Source organism: Panthera pardus, unplaced genomic scaffold (genome assembly GCF_024362965.1).
Source record: "Panthera pardus isolate Hobbes unplaced genomic scaffold, ASM2436296v1 HiC_scaffold_18, whole genome shotgun sequence".
NCBI classification, from domain to species: domain Eukaryota; kingdom Metazoa; phylum Chordata; class Mammalia; order Carnivora; family Felidae; genus Panthera; species Panthera pardus.
This window is the reverse complement of record NW_026526743.1, coordinates 5,380,029-5,404,173: the sequence shown is the minus strand read 5'-3', so window position 1 is coordinate 5,404,173 and position 24,145 is coordinate 5,380,029. Positions and strand designations below refer to the sequence as shown.

Here is a 24,145-nt window from a genome sequence, read left to right as displayed (position 1 = left end):
GTCACAAGTGCAGGGGGTCACCCAGGCTTCTGGTCGACCAGCAGTAGAGTGGAGTTTCCCCCCACTATCCTGGGGTTTGGTTAATTTGCCAGAGCGGCTCACAGAACTCAGAGAGACATTTTACTTAGCAGATCACCAGTTTACTATCAGAGGGTATAACTCAGGGACAGCCAGACAGAAGGCATGCACAGGGCAAGGTGTGGGGAAAGGGCATGCTCTCCTGGGGGCCACCCTCCCCATTATCCATGCGATCACCGACCTAGACGCCCTCTGAACCCAGTCCTCTTGGGTTTTTCTGGCGACTTCATTGCACAGGCGTCATCACTGACCACTGGTGATTCTCAGTCTCCAGCCCCTCCCTCCCCAGGTTGGGAGCAGGGGCTGAAACTTCCTACCATCTAGTCACGTGGTTGGTTCCCCTGACAACCTGCCCCTACCCTCCGGTGCTTTCTGTGAGTCGCCTCATTAGCGTAACAAATACACCTTCAAGGCTCTCCTCACCTATGAAATTCCAAGGCTTTTAGGAGCTTTGTGCCAGGAACGGGACGAAGACCAACTATGTACACGTTTCTTATTATGAATTAGCAAAGCGGTGCGAAAACAGGATAAATGAAAAGATCTGTACAGAAAAACCACCTCGCTGTCCGCTCACACCGTCTCCACGGAGCTCTCCTAGACGCCCCTCCCCTCCCCTCCCCGTGTGGGTCCCTCCAGTGGAAACACCCCATCTCCGATCGGTACCCCCTCCTGCACCTGCCTGTTCACACACCATTCATGACCTTGATCTTCTCATTCATTCACTCATTACCTCATTCAAGAAGCTGATGCCTATTGCCATGAGATTTACGGATATCTATCATAAAATAATAAGACTCTTTAGCAAGGCCGGTACTAATGATAAGAATATTAATTAGAGCCTATGCTCAAACTGTCATGTTAATAGAGGCTTGCTCCTTGGAAATATTTATTGGGCCCTCCACAAATAACAATAGTACCGTATTTATAGAGGCTTGCTCTGATAATAATGGCAATTGAGGCCATCTCTAATAATAATTTATTGAGGCCTATTTAAGTGGACATATTTACTGAGGCTTATGCCAGTAGTCATATTTATAGGTGTTTCTTTGTTTTTTTTTTTTCTGGCAATACTAATGATGTTGTAACTCCAGACTCCTCTCTAATATCCACTTGAAAGGAAGAGGCATCGCAGATCTGGAATCTCACATATCCTGGTCTCTCCCGCGTCCCTAACGGCCTCCCCATCTTGCTCCATTGTCATCCATCTCTTCTAGCCAAGAATGTTGGGATCATTCTCAGATGCTTTGTTTCGTCCCACACCCCATGTCTGATTCGTCAGCAGGTAGCCTTGGCTCTACCTTAAAAGTGTGTCCAGAATTTGACTCCTTGCTCATCCAGTCGCCCTGCTGATCTGGCCTCACCTGGCTTAGGGCCACAGTCCCTCAAACAGCTCTATCAGTGCCCCTACCCATGGCCTGTCCACTGTGGTCCTTTCTCTACGCAGCATTTTTTTTTTTTTTAATTTTTTTTTCAACGTTTTTTATTTATTTTTGGGACAGAGAGACAGACAGAGCATGAACGGGGGAGGGGCAGAGAGAGAGGGAGATGCAGAATCGGAAACAGGCTCCAGGCTCCGAGCCATCAGCCCAGAGCCCGACGCGGGGCTCGAACTCACGGACCGCGAGATCGTGACCTGGCTGAAGTCGGACGCTCAACCGACTGCGCCACCCAGGCGCCCCTCTACGCAGCATTAAAAAAAAAATTTTTTTTTTCAGTTTATTTATTTTGAAAGAGAGAGAGAGAGCAAGAGAGAGAGCATGCAAGCAGGGTGGGGGCAGAGAGAGAGGGAGAGAGAATCCCAAGCAGACTCTGCATTGACAGTATGAAGCCCGATGTGGGTCTCGAGCTCACAAACCTTGAGATCATGACCTGAGCTGAAATCAAGGGCCGGATGCCTAACTGACTGAGCCACCCAGTTGCCCCTCTACACAGCATTTAGAGGGATTTTTGTGAAAGCATGATTCAAATCACGTTATCCTCTCAATCGCCTCCTGACTCCCCCCCCCACCCCCCGCCCAGGTGGCTCCCAGTTCAGATGAACAGCTGGCCGATCAAGGTCATACAAGGTGCCACATGTTCCAGACCCTGCCACCTCTTTGACTTAATCCTCCTTCCCTCACTACACTGACAGCATGGAACCTATTTGGGATTCTCTCTCTCTCTCCCTCTGCCCCTTCCCTGCTTGTGTGCATGTGAGCGCTCACGCTCTCTTTTCTCAAAATAAATATTAAAAAAATAATAAAATAAAGGGAAAGAGCACATAACCCATTTGTAAATTATAGGCTACACAACTGGAAAGCATTACTTTTCCATGGATAATATACACAACACATGTATTGCCTCCTTTACATATGGTAGCAGGTATTTTTTTTTTTTAATTTTTAAAATTTATTTATTTTTGAGAATGAGAGAGACAGAGCACGAGCAGGGGAGGGGCAGAGAGAGAGGGAGACACAGAATCCGAAGCAGGCTCCAGGCTCTGAGCTGTCAGCACAGAGCCCCATGTGGGGCTTGAACCCACGAACTGTAAGATCATGACCTGAGCTGAAGTCAGATGCTCAACTGACTGAGCCCCCCCCAGGCGCCCCTGGTAGCAGATATTTTTATTACTTTTTTTTAAAGTTTACTTATTTTGAGAGAGAGAGAGAGAGAGAGAGAGAGAGAGAGAGAGAGAGAATCCCAAGCTGGCTCCATGCCATCAATGCAGAGCCAGCCATGGGGCTAGATCTCATGAACCTGTGAGATCATGACCTGAGTGAAATGAAGAGTCAGACACTTAACCAACTGAGCCACCCAAGTGTGCCAAGATTTGTATTTTTTATTTCTTTATTTTTTATTTTTTAAAGTAATCTCTACCTACGGTGTGGGGCTTGAACTTGTAACCCCAAGATCAAGAGTTGCATGCCCTTCGGACTGAGCCAGCCAGGAGCCCTTCAGCTCACTATTTTTAGCTGACAGTTTCCATCTAACATTCTTTATATTTTACATCAGAGTGGATACATTAAGCTAGATTCTACTCGGCAAGGAGACTAACAGACTTAGTACCTTTTTATCATCATAATAGACTGCATTAAATATTATTAATAGAGTAGGCCTCAGTAGAAATGAGGGCATCTTCCATAATAACCATTTATAAACAGCATTCACTTCTTTACTACAGTGTAGGTTCAGTGAGAGTGAGGGTCTCATGTGCCTTCTACACCAGTGTTTCCCCGGAGCCTGGCATACTGCCTGACCTATAAGAGGCACTGGTTGGATTATCTCCAGAAGCCTCCTATGGGCCAGGCCCTTTGCTGGGCCCTGGGGGCCCCCAAATTAATCAGGCCTCGTTCCTGCCTTGGAGTTCTTGACGTCTGAGCATGTGTGGAAAGTGGTGGAAGGAGAGACACTTTGGATCACGCCAAGTAAAGGTGGTCCTGGGAGATAATAATTGGGCTAGGGGTGTGGGAATAGCGTCCTGGACTGAGGGTGGAGGCTTGGGATTGGAGGACCTCAGCTTTGAAGACAGGACCAATAGAATAGAAAGACCAGGTGTCTAGGTGATCCAGGTGGGCCCGAGGACTGGGCAGAGTTTCTGCAGGATGGAGCCTCAGAAGGAATTCCCTGGGGCTGGGAGAGGCTGGAGAAAGTTAGAAGGGACTGGGGTGACCTGGAAACACTGGTGGCACTTGGGCAAGACTGGTAGAGACCAAAGGAGACCAAAAACTGGGACAGTGTCGGGGAGCCAGGGACCTGAGGTCTTGGGAAAAGCTTCAACACACACATCTTGTCAAGAAAAAGGATGGAGGTTCTGGAGGGCAATTCCATTTTCAACGTCACGTCAGCTGATTCAGGCTCTCCTGGAGGCTGTAGTCTGTCCTTATTGGCTTGAGGGGCATGTGCTGGAGGGCACCAAGAACCTGGGCCCAAAGATAGCCTTTGATGCCAACAACTGCAGAAGCCTGTTGGAGCCTGGTGTGGCCACGTGTGTGTGCACACGCGCGTGCCTGTGCCTGTGTGTGCATGTGCCATGGTGAGGGTGGGACTCAGGGAGATGAAGCAGGAGGGGTGTCTGGTTGGTTCAGTTGGGAGAGCATGTGACTCTTGATCTTGAGAACGTGAGTTTGAGCCCCAAGTTGGGTTAGACATTAAATCAATAAACTTAAAAAAAAAAAGAGATGAACCAGGGTTAAAGGCTTGAGACTGGAGGTGGAATGTAAATGAAAATGAGTGGGATTGAGGTAGGATTTATAGGACTTGGGGTGGAGTAGGAGGAAGAGGGGCGTGGGGCCAGAAATATGATCCGGCATGGGGGTGGGAGTGAGGATAAGGTTAAGTCTCAAGATGAGGATGGGTTTGAGTTGGGGGTTGAGCTTGGGTTTGGAGATGGGGTTGGGGTTGAGTTTGGAGCTGGGTTTGTGAGTAAGAGGATGGAGGTTAGGTCAGGTGGCAGGACAGGGTTAAGGAGTAGGTTGTGCTTGTGCTTGGGGATGGGACTGACCTTAGCGTTGGTGTTGGTGATGAAAGTGGGGTCTGGTTTAGGAATTGAGGTGGAGTTGAGTTTGTTAGAGCTGGGTAGAGCTGGGTTATAAATGGGGCTGGGTTTGGGATTAGGGATGAAGTTATGGATTGGGTTGAGTTGGGGTCAGGTTTGGGAATGAGAATAGGGTTGGGTTGGAGAATAAGGATGGAGTTAAGGATGGGGTTGGGTTTGAAATGGGGTAGAGACTGCAGATGGGCTCTGTGATCTGACACCTTCGTCACACCTCCATGGCCCAGACTTCCTGAAGCCTGTCTGTTGCTCTCCGCTAGAGCTACATCCACCGCCATTTTTGTGTCGGCGCCCTGCTGCTTATGATCTGAATCTCTCTCTGGGAGCCTGCCCTTCTGAGCATGTTCTCAGGAGTGGCCAGCTATCTCAGTGGTGAGGGTCTGGGTGAAGGATGGGGGTTTGCAAACTGGAGTCTCCGATAATGGAAGAGGACCTGGGCTCTTGAGTTACTGTGTTGTGGGGCTGCTGGCTCAAAGTCATCTTCATGACAGAGGTCCTCTTCTAGGCCATTCCCCGGTTCATAGAGGTCAAGTGTGCCTGAGCCTTCTACCTGGGCTGCCACACCTTCACCTGACACTTGCTCATCTGTGAGGCATTACCTAGGACCTGGTATTGGTATGGGCGGAGGGGGCTTGCTCTTGGAGGGTGGGAGGGTCCTGTGCCCCTGCCCCTGCCACTCAGGCACCCTGATGAAGGCCACTGGACTGGAGGCCCTGCTCAAAGCAGAGCTGTGTGTGAACTCTTCTTACCAGATAAGGATGTGGGCATGTCTTCCTCCCCACAAACTTTTAGAATTGTGATTCTCCACCCTCTGCTTGCCTTGGGTATAAGCTCCAAGCCATCGATCCAGGAATCTGAGCCCCTGCCTGCCTGCCTCTTCCTCGAGACCTGAGTCCAGCCCTCCAGACCTTTTGCCCCCTCAGCCCCAAGTATCTTGGCCTCCGGCCCCCTCTTTCTGCAGAGACGCCAAAGTCGGGGCCCCTCTCTTCCAGGATGGAAGGTTGCAGAACCCACAGGAAAGCATGACACAACCCTCAACTGTCCCCTCTGGCCACATCCCCCATTTAACTCACACCCTGGCCTCACTTGCCACCTCCCACCTTGAGGCCCCCAAGCCTCTCACACCTCTTCCAGGAAGCATCCTCTGATGTTAAGGGCTCTAAAGGTGGGAGGTACAGAACCTAAAACAGACAGGCAAGTTCTGAACCACCCCTCAAACCACTGATGAGATGACACTCTCCACCACACACTATGAGGGGACTTGAATCTCCTTGGGGGGAGGGCATTGTCAGGGTAACCAGGAAGGGAGGGCTTACTGCAAGAGTCAACTACCGGGAAGTGCAGGAGACCACACCAGCCTGGTTTCAAAGGCTTAAAGGCTTCTCTTTCTGGAGCTCAGAGGACCCACGATCACCAGCTTCTTCATCTCCCAGGCCCCAGACACCCAACTGCTCATCTCCATGGAGCTCTGTCGGTCCTTGGCCTTATTCACTGGCTGCCTGGGCCTGGTGTCCATCCTGATCGCTCTGAGCACGGATTTCTGGTTCGTGGCCATGGGGCCTAACTTTTCACTTCACTCGGGCCTCTGGCCAGAGGGGTTTCACAATATGGTGGCAGGTAAGGGATGGCAGTCTCTTTTGGTGGGGGGGGAGAGGGGCTGCGTGAGGGGCAGGCACCCAAATCTTCTCTCTTGCACAGCCTACATCCACGTGACACAGAGCTTCAGCATTCTGGCCGCCCTGTGTGGCCTGGTGTCGGTGATCCTCATGGTCCTGTCCTACATCCCCTCACTGTCCATTCCAGGCCGCGGGCCCCTTGCCTCCTCTGTCACAGCCTTTGTTGCAGGTAGATTCCAGGCTGTACCTGGGGACTGGGGACTGGTGAGTTCCCACAGAGGTGCTGAGCAGTCTCTTCTGTCTTCATCCTCAGCCATCTTCGTGATGGTGGCCATGGTCGTCTACACCAGTGAGCGGTGGAACCAGTCCCAACACCCCCAGATCCAGTCCTTCTTCTCCTGGTCCTTCTACCTGGGCTGGGTTTCGATGATTCTCTTGCTCTGTGCAGGTAACTGCTGCTCCAGGAACTGGAGAGGCCGGCTGGGGGGCCTCTGAGAGAGCAGGGCGGGGCAGGTGTTAACCTCTCTCTGTCACCCCAGGTAGCCTGAGTCTGGGTGCTCATTGCAGTGCCCCCCGGCCTGGCTATGACACCTTGTGAGCGAGAGAGGCGACAACAGCAAGATGAGGCGCTATTCTCTGAAGACACCATCAGGAGCCTCAGGCCCCCGCAGCCCCCCCTCCGGCCCTTACCCCCAGCCCTCCCCCAACCCCTTCATTTGCTTCTTTACCCATTCAACAAACATTTGCTGGGATCTGGTAATTCTGGGATTAATTCCTTCATGACATAAGCTGAGGGCAAGCCAGCTCCATGCTGGGTGACAGAAAGGACTCAGAGCCCTTACCTGTCATCCGTCTGCTACCAGCCGGTATAGGGGCCACTGTGGCCCCATGTCAGCTCCCTTCTCCAGGCCTTGCCTTTCTCCCTGTTTCAAGACCCTGTCCTTTGTCTTTCCCACATTAGTGCTCTTTCCTTCTTACTCCCTGATTTTGCCACCCTTGTCTTCCCTATGGTCCTCCTTGCTCATTTCATTCACTCATTCATTCATTCATTCACTCCTTCAGCTGGCTTCTCCTGAGTTCATCCTTTCTGTTGGGTCTCCCTGGGGATGCTGATGGGAACCTGAGACCTGGGCCTTGCCCACCGGGGGCTGCAAGTCCGGTGGGGGAATTGAGATGGCAGGGCAGAGCCTGGGATGGTGGGGAGAAAGTCCTCGTCAGGCGGTGGGGGGGGGGAGGTGAGCTTTCTGGGGAGAGGGTGTTTAGGGGTTTCTCGAGGGCCAAGGCAAAGTCATCTGGACAGCGGGGCCCAAAGGTGTGGAGAGGCTGGAGGTTTTCAGGGGATGGAGAACAGTGCTCTGTGCCAGAATGTGGAATGCAGAGGTCATTGGGGTGTGAGGGTGGAGAGGTGGGTGAGAGCCAGGCCCCTAAGGCCACAGTGACTCTCTCTTGAGAGTAATGGGGGGCTAGAAGAAGAAGGTTGTGAGGTGGGGAGGGACAGCACCAGCTGCAGGTGCCCTATAGATCCCTCTGGGATATGCAGGGAGGTCAGAAAGGACAAAGGAGCTCGGCAATGCAACGGGTATGACTGGGACCGGGGCATGAGACGGAAAAGAGGGAAGGGGCCAGAAAGATTCAGGGGCCAGAAGGAACGGGACACAGGGATCCAAGGGCTTTGTGGAGTGATGGGCAGGAGGGGGCCAGGTTAGTGCCCAGGGTTCTGGTGCAACCAACTTGGGTGGGATGGTGGGGTCATCCCTGTTTTGGTGGGAGATGTTGAGCTCAGTTGGGATGTGGTTGGCAGGGGTCTGGGACAGAGAAGTGGGCTGGAGATGGTTTGGGTTGCTATCAGAGAATCAGTGGCCGAGGGAGCCGTGGCTTCGAGGAAACTCATCGGGTAAGAAGGTGCAGGATGGAGATTCCAGGAAAACCAGCCCTGGGAAGTGGAGGGAAGATCAAGAACAGGAGCCTGCATGGGGGTCTGAGAGGGCACAGCCAGAGAGTTGGGGGCCTGGAGAGCTTCTGGGGTCAAGGGAAGAATTTTCAGAAGGATATGGTCTATCGTGTCATGGCCATCTGACTCTGAGCTGTCACTTTGTTAGAAAAGCTGTGTGTATGTGGGTTTATGTGTGTGTGGGGGTGTGGGTGGGTGGTTGTCTCTTTAAGTGGCTGATGGGAGAGGGGGTTCTGGAACTCCTCCTGCCTCACAGAGACCCAGTCTCCCTTCCCCCACACCTCTGGACTCTGTGTCTAAGAAGCCCCCCTGAGCTGGGTGTCAGTCATTTAGGTGGGTGTGTGCATGGGGGTTGGGGGAGGGCACTGGACAGGTTACAGGCACACTCCACTGAAGAATGGAGATCTTTGAAAGACAGAGAGGTCCTTAAGCTGTGACTCCCTGTGGGTAAGGTCTCAAAGCGCCCAATAGTAGCAGTAGGACATGGGGGAGAAGGAGGTCTTGGGTTTGGGAAGGGCCTGAGGGAGGGGTCCCCAGACAGGGGTGCTGGGGTGAAGTCTGGGATATGTAGGGACATGTGTGTGTGGGTCTCAAGGGCTTGAAAGAGCTGAGACAGGGGCCTGGGGGCGGGAGGGCTGTTGGCCAATCTTGCGTGTGTGACCCTCCGCAGCAGCCTCCCTGGCATGGGGGTGAAGCGGCGCCTTCAGAGCGGGGGCACCTTGCTGGGCTTCTTGGCCCAAATCCTCACGATTCTCTCTACTGCCACCAACTACTGGATCCGCTACCCAGGGGGCCACAGTGGCCTGTGGCAGGAGTGTAATGGCGGCATCTGCTCCAACATCCCCTGCCAGAGTGAGGCCCCGCCCGCCCAGATGTCCCCCACTGGACAGACAGCACCCCCCCCCCCCCCCCCCGGCACTGAGCCCAGCTGGCCCCTCGCCTCACACAACAGCTGGGCACATCCTGCGGCGCCCCCACCCTCACCCCTTCCTCTCCAGTCTCAGATCCACCTGCTCCTCCGCGACAAAGACTACCACGAACCCCCACTTTGGGATCTGCTTCCCTGTTGGGACCTTAACCGCCCCTCATGAAGCAACTTGCGAGTCCCTATCCAAACTAGACCGGCGGGTGGGGGTGGTGGCCCGGGGCGGCACCGGCGCGCGGCTGAGGCGGCCGCTCCCCCCAGCCATGCTGGCGGTGGCGGGCGCGTGCATGGTGCTGGCGGCGTGCTCCGCCGTCGTGGGTTTGGTGATGGGGCTGCGGATTCTGTACCACGAGGGTGACTCGCGGGGCCAGACTATGAGCGGCACCTTCTTCCTCTGCGGTGAGATGGTAGCGGGCCCCCAGGCATAGGGCGGGCTTGGGAGTTGCGGGGGACAGGGGCCCAGGGTCTCGCACTTGGAGGCGCTCGGAAGGGAATGAGGGGAGGGGCCGGAGACCCAGAGGAGGGCGTGGCTGGGAGGAGGGGCGTGGCCTGGGCGACGGGCGCGGTCTAGGGGCGCCTCGGCTCTGCGCCCTGGCTACGCTCACCCAGGGCGCGGGGGCCCAGGGCTGCTGCTGCTGATCGCCCTGACAGGCTACACCGTCAAGAACGCGTGGAAAAACGACGTCTTCTTCTCATGGTCCTATTTTTCGGGGTGGCTGGCTTTACCCTTCTCTATTCTCGCGGGTAACCTGGACAGCGGGAAGAGGGTGGAGGAGACTGCCCTGAGCACCCCCCTCCCCACAGACTCCCCGTCGCCCTCCCAGGGACTCCCCAGCACACTCCGCTCCCGACTCCCGCACACCCGGCAGGATCGCCCTTAGAGCTCCGAACCCCCGTCCCGGGGAGCTCCCGGTCATCCGCCCCAGGACCCACCGTCCCCCACCCGCCCTCCGCTCCTCTCCCGCCAGGCTTCTGCTTTCTGCTGGCGGACATGATCGTGCAGAGCACGGACGCCATCAGCGGATTCCCCGTGTGCTTGTGACCGCAGTTTGCCTGGGCAGAATAAAGGAACGGCTTTCACCGCCGCGGCTCGTGTGCCTTTCTGGGGGACACGAACGCACGTGGGAACATGGATATGAAGAGCACGGGGGACCGGGACACGGGGATCCCTGGGGGCTCAGGGAGGACATAAGCACATGAACCTACAGGGAACGTGGAACATGGGGACACGAGCTTGGAGTGGACAAGGCACACGGACTGGGAGGGGGAACGGGAATCAGGGGTAGTGGGGTCAGGAGCGCACAAGGTCGTTTGGAGGGGATGTAGGGACTTGCAGGGAAAACGAGTATAGGGGAACATAAGGGGCATGATCATGGGACGAGGAACATGGCAAAAAGAAAATGGGGAGACACAAGAGGACGTAGGGGACACGAGCATGGCGACCTGTACAGTTGAGGAAAAGGCGGGGGACTGGGGAAGGGGATAAATCGAGGACACTGGGAAAAGTTTAGAATTCGTGGGAGGAACTCCACTCCGGGAGCATCTCCCTACGCTCACGGCCTTTCCCCTAGTTCCCGGCCACGCCCCCTCCTCTAGGTCCGTTTCCTTTCCCCTCGGGTCCCGCCTCTTTGTCCAAGATTCGTTCCCTATTGGCCCCAATCCTCTTGCCACACCTGCTTCCCTTCCGGGCCTCCGGTTGGTCCTCTGTTGGGGCGGAGGCGGGCACCACAGCGGTTGACTGGCTGGCTGCGTGGGGCGCAGGCGCAGAGAGGGGCGGGGTGCGGGGGCGGGACGAAAAGTCTCGGTCTGGGCGCCCAGCGAGCTCACTGACCCCGGCAGGTGGCAGAGGCAGGAAGATGGCGGAGCTGCGTGCGCTCGTGGCTGTCAAGAGGGTCATCGACTTCGCTGTGAAGGTGACCGCCCCCCCCCCCAACCTCCCCGAATCCCGCGGCCGTGTGCTTCCGGGGTCACTGTATGGGAGGTCTTCTCATACCTCTGATCTCTCCCGCTCTTCCCCCAAACGTCAAAGTACACCAGAGGGCAAAGATCAAGGACTGTGAGGTTCAGACTTCAGATCTCTCTTCATTCAGACCAGGCCCCTCTGGGGTCATGACCCCGTTCCCTTTTCTCGAGTCTGGACTCGCTGTCTTCATAGGGTGCAGTGCGAGTTACCTTTTCTATTTCTTACCTGCTGGAGGTGTCATGGCCCCTATTTATTAACACATGGAGAAACTGAGGCACAGAGAGGTCACTCAGCTAGGATGGGATAGAGCTGAGATTTCCGCTCCAGGTCTGTCTGACTCCTCAACCCAACTAAATGCTTTGCACACAAGCCACACTTTAACCTTTAGGCTGCTTTGCACACTCCGTTGATTATTCCAATACCGGGCGCTGTGGGAACCCAGAAACTGTCTTTTACCCTACGTAGCCACAGGGTGAGTGAAGAGGTCCTGCTGGGAAGGGAGGGTGGAGTGTTTGCTGGAGACGGAATCCTGTCGGACTGAGCTGGTGGAATGACTCACATTCTCCATGAGGGGGCTGGGGGCAGCGTCTCTGAGGGCCTGGCTTGCCCCCAGAGAGAAGCTGGTCTGGACAGAGGTGAATCAGACGCAGTCTCGCAGGCCCGTGTCTCCTATTACTTGGCTTAAAGCAGACTGAAGGTGGTGACTGCCCGTCCACGTGTGTCCCCACCATCAGACTGAGGTTCCACCTCTGCGTCTCCAGCATTGCCCAGCATAGGGCCTAGCTTGCCAGAGGCCTCGGGATGCATGAAACCAGGGCCCCTGCCAGTTTGGGGGGTGGGGTGGGCAGGAGGTCCCTGTAGCCGGGCTTGGCGTGGAAGCTTCAGTGATCATAACTGCCCATGTGTAGTGAGCGATTACTACGGAGGGGCAGGGCTCCAAGTCCTTGACAGAGATTAACCCATTCAGTGCTTTCAAAAGCCGCTAGGTGTTATCAGTCCCGTTGGACAGGTGAAGAAACTGAGTACCGTGGAGGTTCTGTTACCTGCCAGGTCACCCCGCTCCAGGCCACCAGAGTCAGAATCACAAGTGCAGGCAAGTCCCGCTCTGGTCTCTCCTCCTCCCCTTTTCACTCAGCAGCTGGGAGGCCTGATGACAGCAAATGGCAGGGATGTTGCTCGGGGTCCTGGGACCTGCTCTCCTGGTTTCCTCCGACCTGTAACTGTTCCTTCGGGCTCCGTCGCCCCCTGGGTCTCCTTCTGCCCCAGTCCTGTTCTCCATGGCCTGAGATGCCTAGGTCGTATTTGTCTCCCCGACCCGGCAGGCTCCAGTTTCATGGGCTTTGGGTCGCAGCCGCATCCAGCACAGGGACTGGCATGGGTGTGTGCCGAATGAGAGAACAAAGAGGGGGTGTCAGCTGCTGTCCTGTCCCTCCGGTCTATCCTCTCCCAGCCTCACAGCTCTTCCTGCACTGGGAGCTGCCCCGAGGCTCCCCAGCACCCTCAGGACAAAGTCCCAGCCCCTCAGTGTTTGAGACCCTTCGTGGTCCGGCCTTGGCCCCTGTTCTGCCGTCCACGGTGCCCTGTTCCTCCCTTACCCCTTGTGCTTCCATAGGTCCCACCTAATCTTTCCTGACAGACAGGGCCCCTTCTTGGCTTGGGCCCTTGTCCCCCCTGGGCCTTCTGCTTGGATACCCTTCCTTCTCCAGCCCTACTTGTACCTCCCTTGTCCTGCTTAACGCTGATCTGTCAATCACATCGGCATTTAGTGGTTCTCTGGTATCCCCTGTCCCAACCCTCTCATGCTCCTTGTTGTGTCCTTGGACACTCCTGCAGCCCCCTGGGCTTGCCTCTCTGCACTCTTCTCCCACACTGGATTGGGATCCTCTGTCCACCCAGATGTCCCCTCCCCCCCCATCGGTGGCTCCTCAGGGTGCATGCACTTCGTTCCACTCTTGCCTCACTTGTCACCTTCTCTGGGAGGCCTGCCCTGGATCCTGACTTAAAGTTGCAACCCCCATTGTTCCTGTCCCCTCCCTGGCTGTAATTTCACCCATACTCTTGTCTCTTTGTAATCTCCTCTCATTTACTGATTGTTCTCTTTAGTGTCTGTCTCTCCTTCCAGAATTCCAGCTCCAAGGTGGGGAGGAGGGTCTGTCTGATGTAGTCACTGCTGTCTTAGTCATTGGTTCCCTCACAAGAACGGTTCAGAGCCAACTCCAGGCCAGCTGCCTGGGTCAGCTTCCTACTATGTGACCTTGGGGAGCTGCGTAACCACTCTGAGCCTTATTTTCCTCCACCCTACAGCGGGGATAACAAGAGTATCTCCTGAACTGGGTGGCGGTGAAGATCGGATAAGCTCTTAGAATAGTGCCTGGCTATGGGGCGCCAGGGTGGCTCTGTCGGTTGAGCGTCCAACCTCAGCTCAGGTCATAATCTCACGGTTTGTGAGTTTGAGCCCCGCCTTTGGCTCTGTGCTGACAGCTTGGAGCCTGCTTTGGATTCTGTGTCTCCCCGTCTCTGCCCCTCTCCCCACTTGCACTCTGTCTCTCTCTCTCTCTCTCTCTCTCTCAAAAACAAGTGTTGGCTGGCACACAGTGAGTATTGTTATTATTGATAGTACTAGTAATGCAAGTTTATTTAGTCATTTGCTCAGAAACAGATGCTGTGCTCAGTGTGTGTCCGTGTGCACGTCTGTGATTGTGTGTTTAGGGTATTACTCAATAGGCAACCAGTGACACTCAGTTCTGGCCCATGAGGCTGTACCCTTCAGAGTTTCTTTCGAGGCCCGGGGAGAGGCCGAGTCGATTTTTGCATTCGTGATTTGGTATGCATTTTCTATTTATTTATTTATTTTTGTTTTTCTTATTTTTTATTTTATTTTATTCTTTTTTTTTAATATATGAAATTTATTGTCAAATTGGTTTCCATACAACACCCAGTGCTCATCCCAAAAGGTGCCCTCCTCAATACCCATCCCCCACCCTCCCCTCCCTCCCACCCCCCATCAACCCTCAGTTTGTTCTCAGTTTTTAACAGTCTCTTATGCTTTGGCTCTCTCCCACTCTAACCTCTTTTTTTTTTTTTTTTTTTCCCTTCCCCTCCCCCATGGGTTTCTGTTAAGTTTCTCAGGATCCACATAAGAGTGAAACCATATGGTATCTGTCTTTCTCTGTATGGCTTATTTCACTTAGCATCACACTCTCCAGTTCCATCCACGTTGCTACAAAGGGCCATATTTCGTTCTTTCTCATTGCCCTGTAGTACGCCATTGTGTATATAAACCACAATTTCTTTATCCATTCATCAGGTGATGGACATTTAGGCTCTTTCCACAATTTGGCTATTGTTGAGAGTGCTGCTATAAACATTGGGGTACAAGTGCCCCTATGCATCAGTACTCCTGTATCCCTTGGGTAAATTCCTAGCAGTGCTATTGCTGGGTCATAGGGTAGGTCTATTTTTAATTTTCTGAGGAACCTCCACACTGTTTTCCAGAGTGGCTTCACCAATTTGCATTCCCACCAACAGTGCAAGAGGGTTCCCGTTTCTCCACATCCTCTCCAGCATCTATAGTCTCCTGATTTGTTCATTTTGGCCACTCTGACTGGTGTGAGGTGATATCCGAGTGTGGTTTTGATTTGTATTTCCCTGATGAGGAGCGACGTTGAACATCTTTTCATGTGCCTGTTGGCCATCCGGATGTCTTCTTTAGAGAGGTGTCTATTCACGTCTTCTGCCCATTTCTTCACTGGATTATTTGTTTTTCGGGTGTGGAGTTTGGTGAGCTCTTTATAGATTTTGGATACTAGCCTTTGTCCGATATATCATTTGCAAATATCTTTTCCCATTCCGTTGGTTGCCTTTTAGTTTTGTTGGTTGTTTCCTTTGCTGTGCAGAAGCTTTTTATCTTCATAAGGTCCCAGTAATTCATTTTTGCTTTTAATTCCCTAGCCTTTCTGGATGTGTCGAGTAAGAGATTGCTACGGCTGAGGTCAGAGAGGTCTTTTCCTGTTTTCTCCTCTAGGGTTTGGATGGTTTCCTGTCTCACATTCAGGTCCTTTATCCATTTTGAGTTTATTTTTGTCAATGGTGTGAGAAAGGGGTCTAGTTTCAACTTTCTGCATGTTGCTGTCCAGTCCTCCCAGCACCATTTGTTAAAGAGACTGTCTTTTTTCCATTGGATGTTCTTTCCTGCTTTGTCAAAGATTAGTTGGCCATACGTTTGTGGGTCTAGTTCTGGGGTTTCTATTCTATTCCATTGGTCTATGTGTCTGTTTTTGTGCCATATTTTATTCTTAAAAAAATTTTTTTTAATGTTTATTTATTTTTGAGAGAGAGAGACACACAGAGTATGAGTGGAGGAGGGGCAGAGAGAGAGGGAGACACAGAATCCGAAGCGGGCTCCGGGCTTTGAGCTGTCAGCACAGAGCCCAAGGCTGAACCCACGATCCGTGAGATCATGACCTGAGCTGAAGTCGGACACTTAACTGACCGAGCCACCCAGGCACCCCTATTTTTTATTTTTTTAAATATTTACTTATTTTTGAGAGAGACAGAGACAGAGAGAGAGGCAGAGCACACGTGGGGGAGGAGCAGAAAGAGAGAGGGAGACACAGAATTGAAAGCAGGCTCCAGGCTCTGAGCTGTCAGCACAGAGCCCGACGTGGGGCTCAAACTCATGAACCGTGAGATCATGACCTGAGCCGAAGTCGGACACTCAACCAGCTGAGCCACCCAGGTGCCCCAGCTGCATTTTCTTAAAGCAGATCCTCCAAAGGATGGAAACTTCAGGCCCCAGAAAACCTGTTTCCATCTCTGGGCCTTACCTCAACCAGCCATGTGTTCCTCGGTTCTGGGAGGACACGGCCTTTTCCCCTTCCCCTTGTTCCTTCTGCGCTTGGGATAGCTGGCACCTCCTCTTCCTTCAGGTCACACCTGTCACCTCCGTGAGGATGTTGGTCCTCTTTGCCTGCCCCAGACGCGATCTCCCGTAGAAGGGTCTCAGCCCTGACCACCACCTTGACCGTCGGTTGTGGGCATCTCTCCCTGCCCACCGCCTCACTGTCTGGCCTTGGCCGTCCTGAATCACAGAGAAGTCCTTGAGCTGTGTCAAGAGTTCAGGGACGGCCTTCAGAAGTCCCTTTACGAACACCTGCTCCTGTGTCGTGGGCCACGGATAGTAGGACTGGCTCTCCTACCTCTCGAGGGCCCATCTGGCAGCCTGGAAAGTCTCACAATTCCCAACTCAGACTTGGAGTGAGGCTCTACTTCCTTGTGGTGTCATCCTGGGCAAGGCCCTTGGCCTCTCTGTGCCTCAGTTGGCCCATCTGTACAATAGGGATGGGAATGGCAGTAACTAACCTCCTAGGCTGTCAGGACAGTTACATGAGTTCATGCACGTAATAAAGCCCTCGGGGCAGTCGATGCCTGCCGGGGTCATGGCTATTTCTGTTGAACGTTAATAGTTTGCATCTTTAAGAGACAGACGTCCTGACTCATCTCCTTTGACTGATAAAGCCTCATTATTTAAAATAATTTGGGAAAAAAAAAAAAAAAAAGACCGGCACTGAATTTTGAGACCATCCATTGTTTCCTGACTTAGATAATTGAACTCAACAGTATTTTCAAAGCTTCAAATCTTCTCTGGCTTGAAAGGTCTTCCGTGGAGAAGATGAGCGGGCAGCTTTCCCTGGTGCCGGTGCCAGAGGGCTCTCATCCCCTTCTGCTTGGGCGTGGGCAGCTTGGTGCCCGGGGTCTTGCCAGAGCAAGAGTGGGCTCGGGGCCCTCCACCAGCCCCCTGGCCCGTCAGCCAGCCTCTTACTGCGGGGGGCTGCTTTCCTGTTTAAAGGGGAGACCTATGTCTTGGATTTTATTTTTGTAACAAGAGGGCTTTTGTGTTTTATTTTTTATTTTTTTTCATGTTTTTATTTATTTTTGAGAGAGAGAGACTGAGAACGAGCCGGGGAGGGAGAGGGAGACACAGAATCCGAAGCAGGCTCCGGGCTCTGAGCTGTCACAACAGAGCCCGATGTGGGGCTCGAACTCACAAATCATGAGATCATGACCTGAGCCAAGGCTGGACGCTTAACTGACTGAGCCACCCAGTTGCCCCTTTTGTGTTTTAGTTTCTATGCTGTTTACAAGTGTTTGAGCAGTTCTTTTTTTTTTTTTTAATGTTTATTCATTTTCGAGAGAAAGAGAGACACTTCGTGAGAGGGGAAAGGGCAGAGAGAGAGGGAGACACAGAATCCAAAGCAGGCTCCAGGCTCCGAGCTGTCAGCACGGAGCCCCACGCGTAGCTCGAACTCACAAACTGTGAGATCACGACTTGAGCTGAAGTCGGACACTTAACCGACTGAGCCACCCAGGCACCCCTACAAGTGTTTGAGCGGTTTTAATGCAGGTTCTTACACATGCATCTGACAAGTTCTTTTTTGTGCAGGAACCTACAGTATGCCAGGTGCCACGCTAGGCCTGTGAGTACAGTCGTGAACAGAGCTGACAGAAATCCCTGTCCTCAGGGACTTGACATTCTAAGGGAGAGAAGATTGATAGTAAATCTATATAAGTACAGCATAGGGGCTCCTGGTGGCTCAGTCAGTTAAGCGTCTGACTTTGGCTCAGGTAATGATCTCGTGGTTCGTGAGTTCGAGCCTTATGTCAGGCTTGTGCTGACAGCTCAGAGCCTGGAGCCTGCTTCGGATTCTGTGTCTTCCTCTCTCTCTTCCCCTCCCCCACTCAACACGCTGTCTCTTTCCCTCTCTCTCTCTCTCTCAAATAGAAATTAAAGCCTTAAAAAAATTAAAAGGAAATGTCAGGGTATGGTGTGCAAAGTAAGGGTAAGTATTGTTCAGCAAACCTCACATTCTGGTGGCATTCGTATTTGCATGCAAGTATATGTTACGTATTTGTAATATATTCCCGAGTATCAAAGATGCATTTCTCACCGTGGGTTATGGTAAACGGAAATTGGCGAAACATGCTTTCAGGCCCAAGGAACAGAGCAGTGACGAGATGTTCGAGGTCCCCGGTGCTTAGCACATGTCTGAATGACACAATGAGAAGGTGACCCTACACCTGCCTGTGGGACCCTGGGCAAGGCCCTGCCCCTTTCCCTGTCGTCCCCATCCGGCCCTTGCCTTCCCCGATCCCCTGACCCTGGCCCTTCCCTTCCTGGCTGGGCAGATCCGGGTGAAGCCTGACAAGACGGGCGTGGTCACAGATGGCGTGAAGCACTCCATGAACCCTTTCTGTGAGATCGCCATGGAGGAGGCCGTGCGGCTCAAGGAGAAAAAGCTGGTGAAAGAGGTCATCGCTGTCAGCTGTGGGCCTGCCCAGTGCCAGGTGGGAGAGGGTGCTGGGACCCTGAGTCCCCGGTCTGAGGGAGGAGGGACGGGACCAGGCTCCTGGGTACCCCTTGGGGCTACAAGCCAAGCCGAGTCCCTTCTCCTGGCAGGAGACCATCCGCACTGCTCTGGCCATGGGCGCAGACCGAGGCATCCACGTGGAGGTGCCAGCTGCAGAGGCAGATCGCCTGGGTCCCCTGCAGGTGGCCCGGGTCCTGGCCAAGCTGGCAGAGAAGGAGAAGGTAGACCTGGTGCTGCTGGGCAAGCAGGTAAGTGTGCCCATCCCTCCCCCCCGTCCCCATTCCTGCTCAGGACTGGCGGCGGGGTGGGCAGGAGCTGAGGCTTCAGGGGACCCAGGCTGGGTGGAGAGTTTGAGCAGGGTGGACAGGGTGACGGGCGGTGGGGGGGGGGGGGATCCTATGGGGTAAAGTGGGAGCCCTGGGGGCTGGGGCGATGGTCTGGGTGGGGGAAGGAGAGGCTTGATGGGACAGAGCAGAGAGACCTGTGGCTGGAGGGGCAGCGCTTGAGCTGCAGGGAGTGAGGGGAGGCGGAGAGGAGGTGAAGGTGGTGCTGGGGTCTGGCTGGAAGGGACAGAGAGGAAAGTTCTGGAAGAACTGAGGCTGTGAGGAATAGGCTGGAAGGGGAGAGACTGGAGGCCAGGGGCTTGGGGAGGAGCTTGGAGGCTAACATTGAGCTAGAACGCTACCTACCCCCTGAGGTGGGTGTGAGTCTGGCTCAGCTGTTCCCTCTGGAGGCCGGGCAAATGACAGCCTTCCTTTGGGTAGCCTGCCCACACCCTCCCATTTGAGATAGACATTGTGGCCTCGCCCAGGGAGGGGCAGAGGATCTTCAGAAGAGACCCAGACGACAGCAGTGGGAGGGGAGAGATCTAGGGGCGGGGGCTTAGGGACGAAGGCTGAGAAAGAATGTGAGAGACTGAGAGATCATACAGGGCACTGGGATCGCACGGGAGGCTCAGAGGTAGAGCCAGGGCCCTGGTGGGAAAAGACAGGGATCCCAGCAGGCTGGATCGGTCCCTGGGGAGAGGCGGAGGCTGATGAGTCTATATAGGTGGTTGGGTGTCCTGCCCAAGTCAGACAGTGGAAAACGAGAGATGACAAACAGCAAAGGAATCAGTAGAAGTCAGTAAGCTGAGGCAGGGGGCCTAACCAGAGAACAGGCCAAAAAGGCACAGTCTGGGTAGGCTCAGGGCTCTGGGGACCCAGGTCTCTCACCAGCGCCCCAGGACATTGGTGCTGGCATCATGGCCTCTTGATGCCCCCTCCGTTCTCTGGTGGGTCTCAGACTCATGTCCTGCCTGTCCTGGTTGTCAGGGACAGTTTCTGGGACCAGGGCCTCCAACTGGGAAGATACAGGATAAACTGGTCAGGACAGTCTTTATTGTAGGTGGCAGGGTCAGAATCAAACTGGCAGAAGCCAAAAAGTGAACCTGTTAGCTCATATAATTCAAGCTTCAGGCATGGCTTGATCCAGGTTCACATGTCAGCTCTAGGCTCTGCTCCTCTATCTTGTTTTTACCTTCTGCACCTCCAGGCCCATATCTCAGGAGCCCAGCAACCTCAGCAGAAACAAAAGAGCCTCTTTCCCAAGAGCTCCAGGAACACCTCCAGAGCTGACTCTTCATTGGTCCAGCTTGAGTCAAGTACCAATCCCTGAACCAATCACTAGGGTCAGGGGATAGCTCCTACTCACTCAGTTCCCCAGTGCAGCTGGCCCGGGTCCTGGCTCATGGGAGGCTTCTGTGAATTATACAGGGGGCAAAGATTTGGCACTGGGGATGCCAGATGTCCTTGTGTGCCCCTGGACAGGTGACTGCCTCTCACCAGGCCCAAGTGAAGGGATGGGATCATTCTAGTCCAGGAGTCAGCAAACTATGGCCCATGGTCACCGCTGATTTTATAAAGCTTTATTGGAACACCACCACGCTTGTTGCTTTATACAGGCACATTTCTATCTACGGCTGCTTGTGTACTACCGTGGCCGAGTTGCATCTCTGTGACTGAGACCGCATGATATTGAGAAAATGTTTGCTAATCCCCATCTAGACAAAGGCCCAAACGGTGTGTGAAAAGACCCATTGTCATACAGTCTTCTCTCTTTCTCCACTCAGGCCATCGATGATGACTGTAACCAGACGGGGCAGATGACCGCTGGATTTCTAGACTGGCCACAGGTGAGGCTGGAGTGAGGAGTACCTTCTGGGGGCTAGACCTGGGGGCTCAGAACAGGGCCACCCTTGTCCCTGCCTTTCTGGAGGAAGGCAAGTGCAAGGATGGCTACTCCTGCTGGCAGGAAGGAGAAGTGCACAGCCAGGACGCCAGGCCTCGTCCAGGCCTTTGGTGCTCTGTCTTCAGCCCTGTCACTCTCCAACCACACACCAACGTCATCCCTGCCTCAGGGCCTTTGCACTTGCTCAACCCAGAACATGGTTCCCTCAGATTGCCTCATGCCTTTCCCACTCTCTCCTTTAGGTCTGTGCTCAGTTATTACCTCTTTAGAGAGGCCTTCCTTACCCACCCTGTATGAAATCCTCATGTCCCCTCCTCAGTTCCAGATTCCCCACTCCCCACCTCTGCCAGTCCAGTAGAAACACGAGCCACCTGGGTAATTTAGAATTTTTCACAGCCAGATTAAAAAAGGAAAAAGAATCAGGCAAAATGAATTGCAATAATATTTTATTTAACCTAACACATCTAAAATATTATCATCTTAACATATAATCAATATAAAAACTCCTGAGCTCTGTCATATTCTTTTTTCTTTTTGTATGACGTCTTCAGAATCCAGTGTGGATTTTATTTTATTTTATTTTATTTTATTTTATTTTATTTTATTTTATTTTATTTTAAATTATTTTATTTTATTTTATTTTAAATTATTTTATTTTATTTTATTTTATTTTATTTTATTATTTTTTAAGTTTAGTTATATTTTGAGAGAGAGTGAGAGTGGAGGAGGGACAGAGAGGAAGAGCGAGAGAATCCCAAGCAGGCTCCCTGCTGTCAGCACAGAACCCAACATGGGGCTCAAACTCAGAGACCACGAGATTATGACCTGAGCTGAAATCAGGAGTCAGATGAGTACTCGACTGAACCACCAGGCACCCCTCCAGGGTGGATTTTATATCTACAGCACATCTCCATTCAGATGCTGAATTTTCATCAGAAATACTTAATTTAGATTCCTAAAATCCACAGTTGAAAACGTAGATTCACACACCCAGGTTGTTCCAAACACTCTTCAAAGTTTTCCAGTGATCGCATTGAGTATTTTTCAACGTTTTTTTATTTTTTTATTTATTTTTTTATTTTTTTTATTTTTTTTATTTATTTTTGGGACAGAGAGAGACAGAGCATGAACGGGGGACGAGCAGAGAGAGAGGGAGACACAGAATCGGAAACAGGCTCCAGGCTCCGAGCCATCAGCCCAGAGCCTGACGCGGGGCTCGAACTCACAGACCGCGAGATCGTGACCTGGCTGAAGTCGGACGCTTAACCGACTGCGCCACCCAGGCGCCCCGAGTATTTTTTTAAATAGCTTTGTTGAGATGTAAGTGGTCTACAATAAACTGCACATTTTTTTTTTCTTTTTAATTTTATTTTTTATTTTTTAAAATTTACATCAAACATACGGAACACTTCACGAATTTGTGTGTCATCCTTGCACAGGGGTGGTGCTAATCTCTGTCAGTTCGTAGGATCGAGCCCGGCATCCAGCTCTGCACTGACAACCTGCTTGGGATTCTCTCCTCCTCTCTCTGTCCCTCCCCCGCTTGCATGCACGCACGCACGCACATGCTCTCTAAATAAACAAACAAGCGAACGAACAAACTTAAAAAAAAAATAAAGTAAGATGAAAAATTCCATCCCGCAATCACAGGAGCCACATTTCACATGCTCAGAAGACACGTGAGTCCACTTGATTGCCGTTATACTTGGTTACCTGTCACTTGGTTACCAGCAGTCTTCCCGGCCAGGATAAATGCCCCCGAAAGCCCAGGCCTCGTTGGTCATGTTCACTGTGTATCCCCAGGGCTGGCTCATGGGGTGTTCGGATGAGACTAGGGGTGACGGAACATCCCGGCTAAGACTTGAAAGGTTTGTCCGGTGAGTGAGCGAATGGAGACAACGGGCCGATTAGACAGAGAGGGTGTAGGTACATCAGGAAATGTTGATTCAGGACTGAGGCACAGAGGGGCGTTGGCGAGAGTGTGGGCGTGGGCGCTGAGCAAAGAAGATGGGGTCCCAGCTGATGTTTCCAGGGTCAAGGTGAGCACATGAGTCTGTTGTTACCCCAGCAGAGGGGCCTCGAAGGGAACTCCTGGGGACAGAATGGTGGGTAGTGGGAGCATGACATGGAGCTTAGAGCCAGACTGCCAGCTCTTGGGCGACAGCACATTTTTGAGCCTCGCCCTGCCTCAATTTTCCTCATCTGTAAAGTGGGGATAATAGCGTTTCCCGTATAGAGTTCCCGAGGGCCTGATGACTTAGTGCGCTGAAGTTGTTTACACGCAATACGTGTTCATCATGATTAAGGAAGGTTAATAATAGGTCGGAACCTAACTGGCAGGTTCAGGTCATTAAGACCTACACGTTGGCTGCCAGTGAAAGTACAGATTTTTGAGATTCCCTTTCTGTGGCATCTTCCTGTTTGTGAACTTGATGTCTAAAGGTTACCTTGCAGGACTCTCTTCTGTTCTCTCATTCATTCCCTCACCTGTGCATGTGCTCACATCGCTCTGTGCCTGCCGTGAATTAACCTCACCCACCCTCCCATCTCCCCAGGGCACATTCGCCTCCCAGGTGACACTGGAAGGGGACAAGGTGAAAGTGGAGCGGGAGATTGACGGGGGCCTGGAGACCCTGCGCCTGAAGCTGCCTGCCGTGGTGACCGCCGACCTGCGGCTCAACGAACCTCGCTATGCCACGTTGCCCAACATCATGGTGAGCACTTAGCAGATGGGTCACTGAGGGCCCAGAGACTTCTTGTACCAAGGAAAGGATCATCACCCTGCGGAAAGAAGAGTTTACCGTTCATCTTGGCTTGTAGGATGGGTTCATTGGGTCATTTTAGCCAATAGGGAGAGTTTAGTGTGCCATCTTAGCCAATAGGAAGGGCATCATCTCAGCCAATAGGAAAGGTACAGTGGATCATCTCAGCCAATAGGAAGGGTTCAGTGGATCATCTCAGCCACCAGGGAGAGTTCAGTGGGTCATCTCAGAAGGGTGGGTTCCGTGGGTCAGATGGGCCGGACTCCTTAAGTTAGAAGGTTGAGTTTGCCAGTCCATTTCAGCCCTTGAAGGGCTTCTCAAGACAGCTAACTAAACAGGGACCCTCAGCAGAAGGGCTTCCCAGTAGGTCACGTCTGTCTGGCTAGCGGGGTCTAGAAAAGTTCGGGCAATGGGATTGGTTCTGCAGACATGGCACTCGTGGGTGGGAGGCTGTGGGAGGCTGGGCAGGGCTTCAGCAGCCCTGTGAACTGTCACTGCCCATGTGCAGAAAGCCAAGAAAAAGAAGATTGAGGTCATCAAGCCCGGAGACCTGGGTGTGGACCTTACCTCCAAGCTCTCCGTGGTTAGTGTGGAGGACCCGCCCCAGCGCACGGCCGGCGTCAAGGTGGAGACCACGGAGGACCTGGTGGCCAAGCTGAGGGAGATTGGGCGGATTTGAGCCCCTTCCCTGACACTCAGCAATAAAACTATGACCCTCCCGAC

General features: G+C 52.9%; 3 protein-coding genes and 1 pseudogene across 9 annotated transcripts; 3 read left to right on the top strand and 1 right to left on the bottom strand.

Moving 5' to 3' along the window:
- The first annotated feature begins 5,832 nt into the window (after positions 1 to 5,832).
- On the top strand, positions 5,833 to 6,985 carry NKG7 (natural killer cell granule protein 7). The gene is made up of 4 exons (XM_019425467.2): positions 5,833 to 6,226; positions 6,308 to 6,454; positions 6,539 to 6,673; positions 6,765 to 6,985. The coding sequence occupies exons 1-4, from the start codon at positions 6,070 to 6,072 to the stop codon at positions 6,821 to 6,823; spliced, it is 498 nt and encodes a 165-aa protein (XP_019281012.1). The 5' UTR covers positions 5,833 to 6,069; the 3' UTR covers positions 6,824 to 6,985.
- A 1,380-nt stretch (positions 6,986 to 8,365) lies between these two features.
- CLDND2 (claudin domain containing 2) lies at positions 8,366 to 10,186 on the top strand. 7 transcript variants are annotated; one of them, XM_053905689.1, is made up of 4 exons: positions 8,368 to 8,623; positions 8,847 to 9,500; positions 9,726 to 9,845; positions 10,070 to 10,186. In XM_053905689.1, the coding sequence occupies exons 2-4, from the start codon at positions 8,996 to 8,998 to the stop codon at positions 10,141 to 10,143; spliced, it is 699 nt and encodes a 232-aa protein (XP_053761664.1). In that variant the 5' UTR covers positions 8,368 to 8,623; positions 8,847 to 8,995; the 3' UTR covers positions 10,144 to 10,186. The 7 variants fall into 7 exon arrangements, with proteins under 7 accessions (XP_053761665.1, XP_053761664.1, XP_053761668.1 ...); XM_053905693.1 differs by having other exon boundaries at positions 8,369 to 9,028; positions 9,363 to 9,500; XM_053905691.1 differs by lacking the exon at positions 10,070 to 10,186 and having other exon boundaries at positions 8,371 to 8,623; positions 8,847 to 9,028; positions 9,363 to 9,500; positions 9,726 to 10,063.
- A 696-nt stretch (positions 10,187 to 10,882) lies between these two features.
- ETFB (electron transfer flavoprotein subunit beta) lies at positions 10,883 to 24,144 on the top strand. The gene is made up of 6 exons (XM_019425468.2): positions 10,883 to 11,014; positions 18,250 to 18,408; positions 18,521 to 18,679; positions 20,542 to 20,604; positions 23,216 to 23,374; positions 23,931 to 24,144. The coding sequence occupies exons 1-6, from the start codon at positions 10,958 to 10,960 to the stop codon at positions 24,099 to 24,101; spliced, it is 768 nt and encodes a 255-aa protein (XP_019281013.2). The 5' UTR covers positions 10,883 to 10,957; the 3' UTR covers positions 24,102 to 24,144.
- Positions 22,055 to 22,150, bottom strand: LOC128778132 (U6 spliceosomal RNA; annotated as a pseudogene).
- Position 24,145: the final 1 nt, after the last annotated feature.

Coding starts and splice junctions, on each gene's coding strand:
- NKG7 (XM_019425467.2), top strand. CDS start 6,070: ATGGAGCTCTGTCGGTCCTTGGCCTTATTCACTGGCTGCCTGGGCCTG. Junction 6,455..6,538: donor TGTCACAGCCTTTGTTGCAG/GTAGATTCCAGG, acceptor CTTCATCCTCAG/CCATCTTCGTGATGGTGGCC. Junction 6,674..6,764: donor GATTCTCTTGCTCTGTGCAG/GTAACTGCTGCT, acceptor CTGTCACCCCAG/GTAGCCTGAGTCTGGGTGCT.
- CLDND2 (XM_053905687.1), top strand. CDS start 8,996: ATGGCGGCATCTGCTCCAACATCCCCTGCCAGAGTGAGGCCCCGCCCG. Junction 9,501..9,725: donor CGGCACCTTCTTCCTCTGCG/GTGAGATGGTAG, acceptor GCGGGGGCCCAG/GGCTGCTGCTGCTGATCGCC.
- ETFB (XM_019425468.2), top strand. CDS start 10,958: ATGGCGGAGCTGCGTGCGCTCGTGGCTGTCAAGAGGGTCATCGACTTC. Junction 18,680..20,541: donor TGGTGCTGCTGGGCAAGCAG/GTAAGTGTGCCC, acceptor TTCTCCACTCAG/GCCATCGATGATGACTGTAA. Junction 20,605..23,215: donor GATTTCTAGACTGGCCACAG/GTGAGGCTGGAG, acceptor CCATCTCCCCAG/GGCACATTCGCCTCCCAGGT.